This window comes from Ursus arctos, unplaced genomic scaffold (genome assembly GCF_023065955.2).
Source record: "Ursus arctos isolate Adak ecotype North America unplaced genomic scaffold, UrsArc2.0 scaffold_30, whole genome shotgun sequence".
Lineage (NCBI taxonomy): Eukaryota > Metazoa > Chordata > Mammalia > Carnivora > Ursidae > Ursus > Ursus arctos.
The window spans coordinates 7,509,919-7,522,754 of record NW_026622986.1 but is presented as its reverse complement, the minus strand read 5'-3'; the positions used below and the strand labels follow the sequence as shown (position 1 = coordinate 7,522,754).

Genomic DNA, 12,836 nt, shown 5'->3' with positions numbered 1-12,836 from the left:
TAACATGTACTGAGACAGAGCTTTGCTATCTTGTCATATAACTGCTGCAACAACCCAGTGAGGATGTATTTACATTTATTTACACACCGAAACCCTGAGGTTTAGAAAGATCAAGAAGACAGTAAGCGACAGGGGCACTTGGAGAGCTCAGTCATTTGAGCATCCAACTCTTGATTTTAGCTCAGGTCATGATATCAGGGTCATGAGATTGAGCCCCTAGTTGGACTCCATGCTCAGTGAGAGTCCGCTTAAGATTCTCTCTCCTTCTCGTTCTTCCCCTTTCCCCACTTGTGCTCGCTCGCTCTCTCAAAATAAATAAATAAAATCTTTTAAAAAAAGAAAGAAAGAAAGAAACTAGTGGCAGAGTCAGGTTTTGAACCCGACTTCATGATCCTGAGCAGAACCAAACCAGACCATCTTCCATAGAGCTGTGCAGCAAGTAATAACCGCCTTTTAATAAAGGAGCTTAAGCAGGAGGCTAGCCAGAGTCAAGGATGATATAAAATGGACTCTTTTACTGTAGATCCCTTCCAGTTCTAATATCTGATTCTTCAAGTAATTATACTTTGAGAAATATAGCTCACTCTTTAAAAACTTTACAACACTGAAATTACATTATTAGAAGAACTTACATCGACTTTCTCACTGCTTTCATTTTCATTCTTTAAAAGAACAGAGGAAAGAAAAAGCTTTATCTTGGTACTGAGTAGGTAAATAGCATCACCATATTCCCTAATTTTGCAGTTCGCCATTCATTCATCCAAAAAAGGTTTACTGAGCCCTTTTTGCGACCTGCCCTTCAGTAGGTACAAGGCATAAATGGCACACAAGACTCAAGTTCCTACCTTATTGAAACTGATCGTCTTTAACCTGTAAATTATAAATTAATGAACTATAAATATAAATTAAAATTAAGGTGAAAAATTAGGGTTGTCTGAAAGTATTCCATTTGGCTCCATGCTTCTCAAAATTTTCAACCAAAGAATTCCTAACAGCCAAGAAGAATAAATGACTTCTCTCCTGGAAGGTCTAGGGAAGCAACTTGTAGAAGTCTCTACAAGCAAGGAGATTCTTTGACATTGTGGTTTTTTCCTAACAGTTCACGCGAATGCTGTCTTTTTCTCCACAGTATAATCTGTGTTTTAATATTAAAATGTTTTAAATTACTGTAACCACTGTCACTAAAACTGAAACTACAAGAAAGCTTTGCATATCCACTAGAGCATTGCCTTCTAGCTCCCAGAGTGCATACCTCCCAGTTTAATAAGCCAAGGCTTACAGTAATACCTCATATGGAAAGTTTCCTGCCCATTGAGAAAGATCTTTTCAAGGAAACCTAAAAACCTTGTGGATATGGAAAGGGATAGGTATTCGTACTTGTTAAGTCTTATATAAGGGAGATTTTACTTACTTTTCTTTCCTCTAATATTAATTTCTCCTACAGATGGCTAAGTATAGTGAAATATAGAAAAATTACATAGGTAGGTGAAATAGGATAAGAAAAAAAAATTACCTGAACGAGTAGATGTACGTCGGACCCTTGAACAATGCAGGGGTTATGGAAGCCGACCCCTCCATGCAGTCAAAACTTTTGACTCCCCCAAAAACTGAACTGCTAATGGCCCACTGATGACCAGAAGCCTTACCTATCACATAGTCAATTAATACATGTTTCGTATGTTATATGTATCGTATATTGTATTCTTACAATAGAGTAAGCAAGAGAAAAGGCTAATTAAGAAAACTCATAAGGAAGGGGCGCCTGGGTGGCACAGCGGTTAAGCGTCTGCCTTCGGCTCAGGGCGTGATCCCAGCTTTGTGGGATCGAGCCCCACGTCAGGCTCTTCCGCTGTGAGCCTGCTTCTTCCTCTCCCACTCCCCCTGCTTGTGTTCCCTCTCTCGCTGGCTGTCTCTATCTCTGTCGAATAAATAAATAAAATCTTTAAAAAAAAGAAAAAAGAAAACTCATAAGGAAGAGAAAATATATTTACAGTACTGTAGTGTCTTTATCAGAAAACATCCGGTATTCAGTCAGCCCGTGCAGTTCAAACCCATGTTGTTCAAGGGTCAACCATAATTATTTTTAGCACTTGAGAGTTGTTTGAAGTTTTAAAGGTTAGCAGGAATACTATACGCATATGCCGAGAAGATCCCCTAATGCGTTAGCACACGTACGACAGACGAAGGTTTCGCTAGTCTTTATAACATTTGTGTCCGTTTTGAACTTAAAATGAATATTCTAAATAAAATTGTATCCCAAGATACATGGTAATCTCTTTTCAAATTGATACTATTTGTTTTAAGGAAAATGTGGACACATAAAAATTTGGATGTAATAATTCAGTGAATATGATTTTTGTTTTTGTTTAGGAGAGAAGCCATATGAATGCCCAAACTGCAAGAAACGTTTTTCCCATTCTGGTTCCTATAGCTCACACATAAGCAGCAAGAAATGTATCAGCTTGATGCCTGTGAACGGGCGACCAAGAACAGGACTCAAGACACCTCAGTGTTCCTCACCATCTCTTTCGGCATCACCAGGCAGTCCCACACGACCACAGATACGGCAAAAGATCGAGAACAAACCCCTTCAAGAGCAACTTTCTATAAACCAAATTAAAACTGAACCTGTGGATTATGAATTCAAACCCATAGTGGTTGCTTCAGGAATCAACTGTTCAACCCCTTTACAGAATGGGGTTTTTAGTGGTGGTGGCCCGTTACAGGCAACCAGTTCTCCTCAGGGTGTGGTGCAAGCTGTTGTTCTGCCAACAGTTGGTTTGGTGTCTCCCATAAGTATCAATTTAAGTGATATTCAGAATGTACTTAAAGTGGCAGTAGATGGTAATGTAATAAGGCAAGTTTTGGAGAATAATCAAGCCAATCTTGCATCCAAAGAACAAGAAACAATCAATGCTTCATCCATACAGCAAGGCGGCCATTCTGTTATTTCTGCCATCAGTCTTCCTTTGGTTGATCAAGATGGGACAACCAAAATTATCATTAACTACAGTCTCGAGCAGCCTAGCCAACTTCAAGTTGTTCCTCAGAATTTAAAAAAAGAAAATCCAGTCCCCACAAACAGTTGCAAAAGTGAAAAGTTACCAGAAGATCTTACTGTTAAATCGGAGAAGGACAAAAGCTTTGAAGGAGGAGTGAACGATAGCACTTGCCTTCTGTGTGACGAATGTCCAGGAGATATTAATGCACTTCCAGAATTAAAGCACTATGACCTAAAGCAGCCTGCTCAGCCTCCTCCGCTCCCTGCACCAGAAGCCGAGAAGCCCGAGTCCTCTGTTTCATCGGGTGGAGATGGCAATTTGTCTCCCAGTCAACCACCTTTAAAGAACCTCTTGTCTCTTCTAAAAGCATACTATGCTTTGAACGCACAACCAAGTGCAGAGGAGCTCTCCAAAATTGCTGATTCAGTAAACCTGCCACTGGATGTAGTAAAAAAGTGGTTTGAAAAGATGCAAGCTGGACAGATTTCAGTGCAGTCTTCTGAACCGTCCTCTCCTGAACCAGGCAGAGTAAATATCCCTGCAAAGAGCAATGAGCAGCCTCAATGTACAAATGCAAGTGAAGCCCCGGACAGCACAGTAGATCTGCAGGGCCCCCTGACGATGACTGACTCGCCAGTTCTACCAGCGGGATCAACCATCGATGGTTCCAGAAGTAGTCCACCCTCCCCGTCACCTCTAAACCTCTCCTCATCCAGAAGTACACAGGGTTACTTGTACACAGCGGAAAGTGCACAAGAAGAGCCACAAGCAGAACCTCTTGATCTTTCACTACCAAAGCAACAGGGAGAGTTATTGGAAAGGTCAACTATCACTAGTGTTTACCAGAACAGTGTTTATTCTGTCCAGGAAGAACCCTTGAACTTGTCTTGCGCAAAAAAGGAGCCACAGAAGGACAGTTGTGTGACAGACTCAGAACCAGTTGTAAATGTAATCCCACCAAGTGCCAACCCCATAAATATTGCTATACCTACGGTCACTGCCCAGTTACCCACAATCGTGGCCATCGCTGACCAGAACAGTGTTCCATGCTTGCGAGCACTAGCTGCCAATAAGCAGACTATTCTGATTCCCCAGGTGGCTTACACGTACTCGACTACAGTCAGCCCTGCAGTCCAGGAAGCACCCTTGAAAGTGATCCAGCCAAATGGGAATCAGGTAAAGAAGATGTCCCCATCCCAAAGCTATTTGGTAAAATGCTAGCGTGACTGCTTTTGGTGAAATTTTTCAAATAAAAATCAATCTCTGTAGAGCCAAGCAGGTTGTTACAAACTGTCATTTTTGAAAGGAAATAGATGAACATTTGCTTTAACTTCCGTACCATCACGCCTTCAGTTTCTTCCTAACCCAAGGCATGGTTATCAGTTAGAGTTGTGTTATTCTACTGGGGAAATGAAAGACTCAGCTAAAGACTTGACTTAGCTGAAGCTTGAAACAGAGAAGAAAACTTGGAATACTCACCAATTGGATTTCTGTTTTTCGAGTTATATTCCCAAATTTAGTAACAGTTTCTGCTGTATCATCATTACTACGTGAAAGTACATTCCCATTCACAGACATTTCACACCAGCAAAACCGAGCTATTACTTTTTACATGTTAACACCTGTATTTATTAAAGGCTTTAATTAAACAAGAATTAAGTATACGAAGAGCTCATCTAGTGAATTTGCTGATCACTCTATGAGCTGTAAACTAAAACAGTATTCAGTCATAATTAATATATATGAACCTATATGTGCATTTTCCTCCCTACCTTTCCCCCAAAATCCGTGATGTAGTTTTACATAGAACCGTTTTGTGTGACTATTGTGTGGCTCATTATCCAGACTTTTTCTAGGTTACTAACCTTGATGGCCCCCCAGTTTTTTTCATCAGTTTCTTATTGAATCAACCAAATACTAGAGATAAATTTGTTCTTTCACCCAAATATTTGCTATAAGTAGGTGCAGCTGAAATAATTACAGCATACTGTTCAAATGTGTATCTGCTGCTTTTTTCCCCTGAAATACTGCTACTGATTGGGGTTCCTGCAATTGTGGTTACTCTTGAAAAAAACTCTCACATAACTAATGAATCCACCTAGACTCTCAGTGTATAAAACACTTGGGGCGCCTGGGTGGCACAGCGGTTAAGCGTCTGCCTTCGGCTCAGGGCGTGATCCCAACGTTATGGGATTGAGCCCCACATCGGGCTCCTCCGCTATGAGCCTGCTTCTTCCTCTCCCACTCCCCCTGCTTGTGTTCCCTCTCTCGCTGGCTGTCTCTATCTCTGTTGAATAAATAAATAAAACCTTTAAAAAAAAAAAACCACTGTGCACACCTTTGAATAATAACGGGGGACTCACCAGCACTTCACTTAGTCGTATGACCACATCAGATAGCAAGGAAAGTAGTCCAGTTACTGGCGCTCACAAACCAGCCAGGCAGATGGCTCCGCCTCGCCCATTTTGCACAACTGTAAGAAATGTTGTGAAAAACCTTTGAGCTTTTAGACAGTTTGTGGGTTTAGAGGCAATAGAATGGAAGGCTTTAGGAACGGCATAAGGATCTTGAGGGGCCAGTTCCACTACCAGTCATTCTTTACCTCCATGAGAGCTTCCTATACAACATTACCGCCCTGAGACTGCCTGAAATGTTTCTATTCCGCTGAAATTCTGAAGATTTATCTTGTCTAGCAAGTATTCTTGTTTCAAAATATGGACCCGCCTGCATCGTTTTGCCCTCTTGTTCCATAGAAAAGTAGTAGAGCAAACCCCTCTCTTTTCAAAGAAACCATGAAGGTCAGTTCACAGACCTCTGAAGTTCTGGAGGGTACAGCTGGAAGACCACCTTCCAAAAAAGGAATCTTCATTTTTGCTTAGTAAAACCCAGAAGGGAAACAATGAAGGTAAATGAGGCAGTTAGAAATTGGCGATGACGTAGCAAAGTCATGAGTTAAAATTTCCTACAAATTTCTCATAAAGTCAGGTAAATTTTGTTAGTATACATTTTACATTCTTTGTTTTCATCAGTTGATCACTTGTGTTTGTCATCGCTGTGACTGTATTGCTCCCAACCTCACTGTTTTCTGTATCAACCCCCACCTAGCATCTAGCCCCCCCACCCTTGGAGCCCATCTGCAGCAATGAGCTTGATTTGGTCAAGCTACTGAAAGTAAAATCAAATTAGTTTTTTTAACCTGTGCTTTTATACATGTCTCTCGTTTACCTTGTAATTTGAAATTAAATGTTCTTCTTTCCTTCCTTTAGGATGAAAGGCAAGACACTAGCTCGGAAGGAGTATCAAACGTAGAGGACCAGAATGACTCTGATTCTACGCCACCCAAAAAGAAAATGCGGAAGACCGAGAATGGAATGTATGCTTGTGATTTGTGTGATAAGATATTCCAGAAGAGTAGCTCACTATTGAGACATAAATACGAACACACAGGTACGTCGATAAACCTGACCACTTGCGAAAAATGACCCTGTAACGCTTTCTTCAAACCGAAGTGCCCCCCAAAAGCCTTCTGAGGACTGTGTGTCATGGCTGTGTTCTTATTTTGCAGGTAAGAGACCGCATGAGTGTGGGATCTGTAAAAAGGCGTTTAAACACAAACACCATTTGATTGAACACATGCGGTTACATTCGGGAGAAAAGCCCTATCAATGTGACAAATGTGGAAAGCGTTTCTCACACTCCGGGTCTTACTCTCAACACATGAATCACCGCTACTCGTACTGCAAGCGGGAGGCGGAGGAGCGCGACAGCGCGGAGCAGGAGGAGGCCGGGCCCGAAGTCCTGGCCAGCGAGCACGCGGGGGCCCGCGCGTCTCCCTCACAGGCTGACTCGGATGAGAGAGAGAGCCTGACGAGGGAAGAGGATGAAGACAGTGAAAAAGAGGAAGAGGAGGAGGAGGACAAAGAGATGGAAGAACTGCAGGAAGAGAAAGAATGTGAAAAACCACAAGGGGAGGAGGAAGAGGAGGAGGAAGAGGAGATGGAGGAGGAGGAGGGGGAAGAGGCAGAGAATGAGGGAGAAGAGGCAAAAACTGAAGGTCTGATGAAGGAAGATGAAGCTGTAAATCAAGCGAGCAGCTTAGAACAAAAAGTAAGCAAGAATAGCGAGCAGGTGTCTGAAGAAAAAACAAATGAAGCCTAATAGTTTTTCTAGAAGGAAAATACATTCTAATTGGTAATGAAGTTTGTTCTATATTATACATGCTTTTCATGGAAACACAGTAACCTGTATACTGTGGTTTCTGTTCACTACTGTGTAAAGTAAAAATTTAAAAAAATACAAAATACAAAAAAAAAAAAAAAAACACACACACACACAAAAAAAATCCGGGTGTGCCTGATCTCAGACCTAGTAATTTTTCATGCATTTTTCAAAGTTAGGAACAAGTTTGTAACACGAAGCAGATTAGAAAACTTTAATGACTCGGAAAGCGAAGATTTAACAGGTTAAAGGAAACTGATTAGATAAGCATCTGGCATTGTTTCATTTTGTCAGTATTAATTATCACTCTTACGTTGGTTTATTCTTAAGCTGTACAATTGGGAGAAATTTTATAATTTTTTATTGGTAAACGTATGCTAAATCCGCTTCAGTATTTTATTATGTTTTTTAAAATGTGAGAACTTCTGCACTACAAAATTCCCTTCACAGAGAAGTATAATGCAGTTCCAAACCATGCTAACTACCTTTTATAAAATCAATCTAGAAGGTAGTAATTTCTAATATTTAGATGTCATAGTGGAGTATTATCATTTCAAGTGTATTGTTAGCCTTAAGAAAGCAGCCGATAGAAGAACTGAAGTTTCTTACTCATGTGGTTTAAAATGGAGTTCAGAAGATTGTCATTGAGTTCTGATTGCAGGGACTAACAGTGTTAATCCTGGGAAGGGTAGCAGAGTCGTCAGAATCAGTGTTCGTAATTGTGTTTGCGTATGTGGTGACAAATATGAAGGATATGATATGAAGCTTTGTATCTCCTTTGGCCTTAAGCAAGACCTGTGTGCTGTAAGTGCCATTTATCAGTATTTTCAAGGCTCTAACCCGCCTTCGTTCAATGTGTGGCCTACAATAACTAGCATTTGTTGATTTGTTTATTGTATCAAAATTCCAAATAAAACTTAAAACCACTGACTCTGTCAGAGAAACCTAAACACTGGGACATTTCATCCGTTAATTCCTCAGTATTCATTTTGTGTTAATTGACTTCCAAAATTTCTCTACAGAAATGAAAGGGAAATTTTCTAATCTGCTCTGTCCATGTACTTGCATTTCAGACATGGACATGCCATTGTTATTTGGCTCATAACTGTTTCCAAATGTTAGTTATTATGGACCCAGTTTATTAACAACATTAGCTGATTTTTACCTATCAGTATTATTTTATTTCTTTTAGTTTATAGATCTGTGCAACATTTTTGTACTGTATGTCTTCAAACCTGGCAGTATTAATACCCTTCTTACTGACATGTACTTTTAGTTTTAGAAAACTTTTATATTTATGTGTCTTATTTTTATATTTCTTTATTTATTACACAGTGTAGTGTATAATACTGTAGTTTGTATTAATACAATAATATATTTTAGTATGAAAATTTGGAAAGTTGATAAGATTTAAAGTAGAGATGCAATTGGTTCTCTTGCATTGAGATTTGATTTAACAGTGTTATGTTAACATTTATACTTGCCTTGGACTGTAGAACAGAATTTAAATGGGAATGTATTAGTTTTACAACTACAATCAAGTCATTTTACCTTTACCCAGTTTTTAATATAAAACTCTTAAATTTTGAAATTCACTGTGTGACTAATAGCATGATGCTCTGCCGTTTTATTAAGAGATTAGCCTAACCATAAACCTCTCATTTCCTTAGTAAGCCAAATTAGGATAACCTCATATAAACAGTGTTGGGAACAATGTTTAACATTTTGTGCCAATTTGTTCCTGTATTCATGTATGTAAGTTACCAATCTGATTCTTCATTTTTAAGTTCCTTGTTACACCATGGTCATTTTCTAGTTTTTTACCAGACTCCCCCATCTCACAATAAAATGCATCAACAAGCCTGACCTGCTGTCATTCTTTTCATTATTATCAAGATTTTCTTCGGAAAGCTGTCTGTGAAATGGGGTGTTGCACGGTCATCCTGCACTCAATTTATCTTGGGCTGAATGTGGGTAACTAAATGTTTCAGACATTCACCACCAAATCATGGACTTCCCTGTGGCCGAATGTTTCTGGGGAGATCAGAGTTGACAACTAAAGGCTTCCTGAGAGGTTGCTGTCTCTTCCTGAAACCCTGACCGCACCCCATCATGATCCAATGACTTCTCATCCTCAGGCCACTTCAGGGAAGCCTGGGTGTAGATGCCTTTCCTCTGTACGTTCCTTGTCCTTTCTTGCCATAGCTCTTACGCGCTTATTTACATTCCCTCCCCACTAGGAACAGGAACCGTATCTGCCAGAGTCACTCTCACATCCCCAATGCCTAGCAGAGTGCCTGGCACTAGTAGGTACAACAGATTTTATTGAATAAAAATGTAATTTGCATGTTAACAGAGCTCAGCTATGTCTTTACTACTCTTTTGCCTCTAATCCAAGAATATGTATATTAAATAATTCCAGCAATCCAATATTTTTCTTACTCAGGTCCTATTAAACATTGGACATCATAGACAGTAAATTATGCCTTTTTTTCCCAATAGAATGCCTTACTATTCTGATTTGAGAGTTTATTTCTAGGTGTCTTTCTGATGCTTAACTTACCCTCATGGTACATGACACAAGCTTTCAAGGCCTGTGGATATGACTGCTGCTGGTATGAACGATGTCACCAATTCTAGGGGACTCTTATTTTAGGACTCACTTCTGTTTCTGTGACCCCACATTCCTAAATACTCATTAACGTCATGTTGCTTCATTTCTTCTGTCACTGACGACAGCTACCCGATAAACAAACTCACTATGTAGGATGAAGAAATAAGAATAACCCTTTCTAGGAGGCATTTATACAGCAACCACTGTAACAAGAAGCTCAAAGAAGGTAGTGCTTGGTAGATATTGATAAATGGCTAAGAAAGGAGTCTAGCCGTTATCAAAGAGGGTTTGGAAAGGAGGACAAGTGAACACTTGCCAGAATTTGCTGAAATCACATAATAACAATAGAGCCATATGTTATTTACTTGTGCCATGCAAAGGTGCTTCGCTACTATTATCAAAATTAATTTTCACAAAATATATATAAAAACCATGTGCCCATGAACACACACACACACACACACACACACACACACATTAATAGAAGAATAAGGATTTAAACACAGGCCTATCTGGCTTTAAATCCATGTTCTTAACTAGCCTATGTCATATCTCATAAGAATAGCTCACGTAATTACATTTAAATTCAAACCTGGCCTTAAAGAATATGAGAAGAAAATGTCACCAAGACCAATATACATTACATAACAGGATGAGAAAGGAAAGGAGGGGCATGAGATTTTTCAAATCTGTGTGCAAACTTAAAATTATCCTTGAAAACATGAAACTGTAAACTTAGATTTCTCCTCTTAAGATCAAGGGAGGACATACTAGGACAATCACAATATGGACTTTGTCTCCAAAACTTAAGAAAAAGCAGAAGCTCTTCTTCTCTAATGAACAAATACATTCCATTCAACACAGCAGAATACACACTTTTTTTCCCAATAGCACATGGGACATTGATAAAGAGAAACCAGATTATGAGCCATAAAACAACTCGCAAATTCAAAAGAATTGCAAATAAAATGTTTTCTGAGACTACAAATAATTAAACTAGAAATCTATAACAGAAATATATCTAGAAAATCCCCCAAAACTTATTGGAAATAAGAAACACTTTTCTAAGTAACCCATGGATAAAAAAAGAAATTAACAATTATAAAATGGGGTGAACCAAATGAAAATGCACTATATCAAGACTTACAGTGTGCAGCAAAAGCAGTGCATTTAAGAAAATTTATAGCATTAAATGCTTATATTTAAAAAAAAATAGAGGGCTCAAGTATCTAACCTTCTACCTTAAAAACTAGAAAAAGAATAAAATTAAACCCAAACCAAGCAGAAAGGAGGCAATAATAAAAGACAAATTAATGGCATAGGAAACAGAAAAATCATAAATCAATGAAAAAAAGTAAATCAATGAAATCAGAATCTGATTCTTTGAAAAAATTAATAAAATCGATAAACTCCCAACCAAATAAAAGGAGACAAACTGCCAATATCAAGAATGAGAGAGAAGACATCTTTGCAGACCTACAGACTAAAAGGATAAAAAGAAACCATGAACTTTATCCCAAAGAATTTGACACCTTTGATGAAAATGACACATTTCTTGAAAGATCCAAAATACCAAAACTTACTAAAGAAGAAATAGATAGCCTCAATAGTCCAATGTCCAAGAAGTTAAATTTCTAGCTAAAAATCTCCCCACAAAGACTCCAGGCCCAGACAGCTTCACTGGTGAATTCTACCAAACGTAAGGAAGATATCATACCAATTCTATATAAACTCACTGAGAAAATTAAAAAAGGAGAAAACACTTCCCACCCTAGTCTGTGAAGCCAGGATTAACCTGATAACCAAAATCAGGAAATGACATTACAAGAAACAAAAACTACACACCAACATCTCTCATGAATATTGGTGCAAAAATCCCTAAAACAATATTAGGCAATCGATTTGAATAGTGTATCAAAAAGAAAAGTTCTCACGACCAACTGGGATTTATCCCAGGATTGCAAGGTTGATTTTGAATTGAATTCATAATTCAATTAATGTAATGCATCATATTTACAGAACAAAAAGAAAGCCCATATAGTCATCTCAATAGGTGTAAAGAAGCACCTGACAAAATTCAACACCAAGTCATAAAAATTCTCAGCAATCTAGGAATAGAAGGAAATTTCCTAAACCTGATAAAAGTCATCTCACAAAAAAAACCTGTAGTTAATATCATACTCAATTATAAAAAATGAAAGGTTTTCTCCTTAAATTATGAACAAGGCAAGAATGTCTGTTCTCACACTTGTATTAAACATTGCACCAGAGGTCACACCAGGGGCAACATGACAAAAAGAAAAAAAAAAAGGCACACAGGTGGGAAAAAGTAAAACTGTATCTGCAGATAGCTTGGTTGTCTATGAGGAAAACAAGGAATTTACAAAAAAGCAACTAGAAATGGTGAGAGCAAGGTTACAGGATACAAGGTCATTATAAAAACTCAGTAATATTCTATGTAGTAGTGATTAAAAAAGAAATTTAAATTTAAAAAACAGTACCATCAAAAAATGAAATATTTAGGGATAATTTAACAAAGTTCACATACACACATAAAAAACTCTGTGCCCTGAAAACTATAAGACATTGCTGAAAACTGAAGATGCAAAGAAAATAAAGAGATATTCCTTTTTTATGGATTAGAAAATTCAATATCATTATGGTGTCAATCCTCCCCAAATTTATCTATTGATTCAATACAATTTCAGTGAAAATCCCAGCCGCATAATTGTAGAAATGGACATGCAAAAGACTTCAAGTAGGCAAAACAATTTTAAAAAGGAATAAAGTTGGAAGACTTACACTAACTTACACTACCTGATTTCTTGAGTTACTATAAAGCTAGAGTGACTATGAAGTAGTCAATACAGGATTGTATTGGCATGAGAATAGACATATAAATCGAGAAAACAGGATTAAGAGTTGAGAAAAGACCCACATATTGACAATCGATTGTTGTCAAAGATGCCAAAATAACCAATCTTTTCAAAACGTAGTGCTGG

General features: G+C 38.3%; 1 protein-coding gene across 7 annotated transcripts in view; it reads left to right on the top strand.

The window, feature by feature from the left end:
- Positions 1 to 9,086, top strand: part of ZEB1 (zinc finger E-box binding homeobox 1) — a 181,583-nt gene extending 172,497 nt beyond the window's left edge. For all 7 annotated transcript variants that reach the window (XM_026483484.4, XM_026483485.4, XM_057304735.1 and 4 more), the window contains 3 exons: positions 2,371 to 4,178; positions 6,269 to 6,449; positions 6,568 to 9,086. In XM_026483484.4, the coding sequence (XP_026339269.3) occupies positions 2,371 to 4,178; positions 6,269 to 6,449; positions 6,568 to 7,160 (2,582 nt within the window). In that variant the 3' untranslated portion in view covers positions 7,161 to 9,086. The remainder of the gene's footprint in view (positions 1 to 2,370; positions 4,179 to 6,268; positions 6,450 to 6,567) is intronic.
- Positions 9,087 to 12,836: the final 3,750 nt, after the last annotated feature.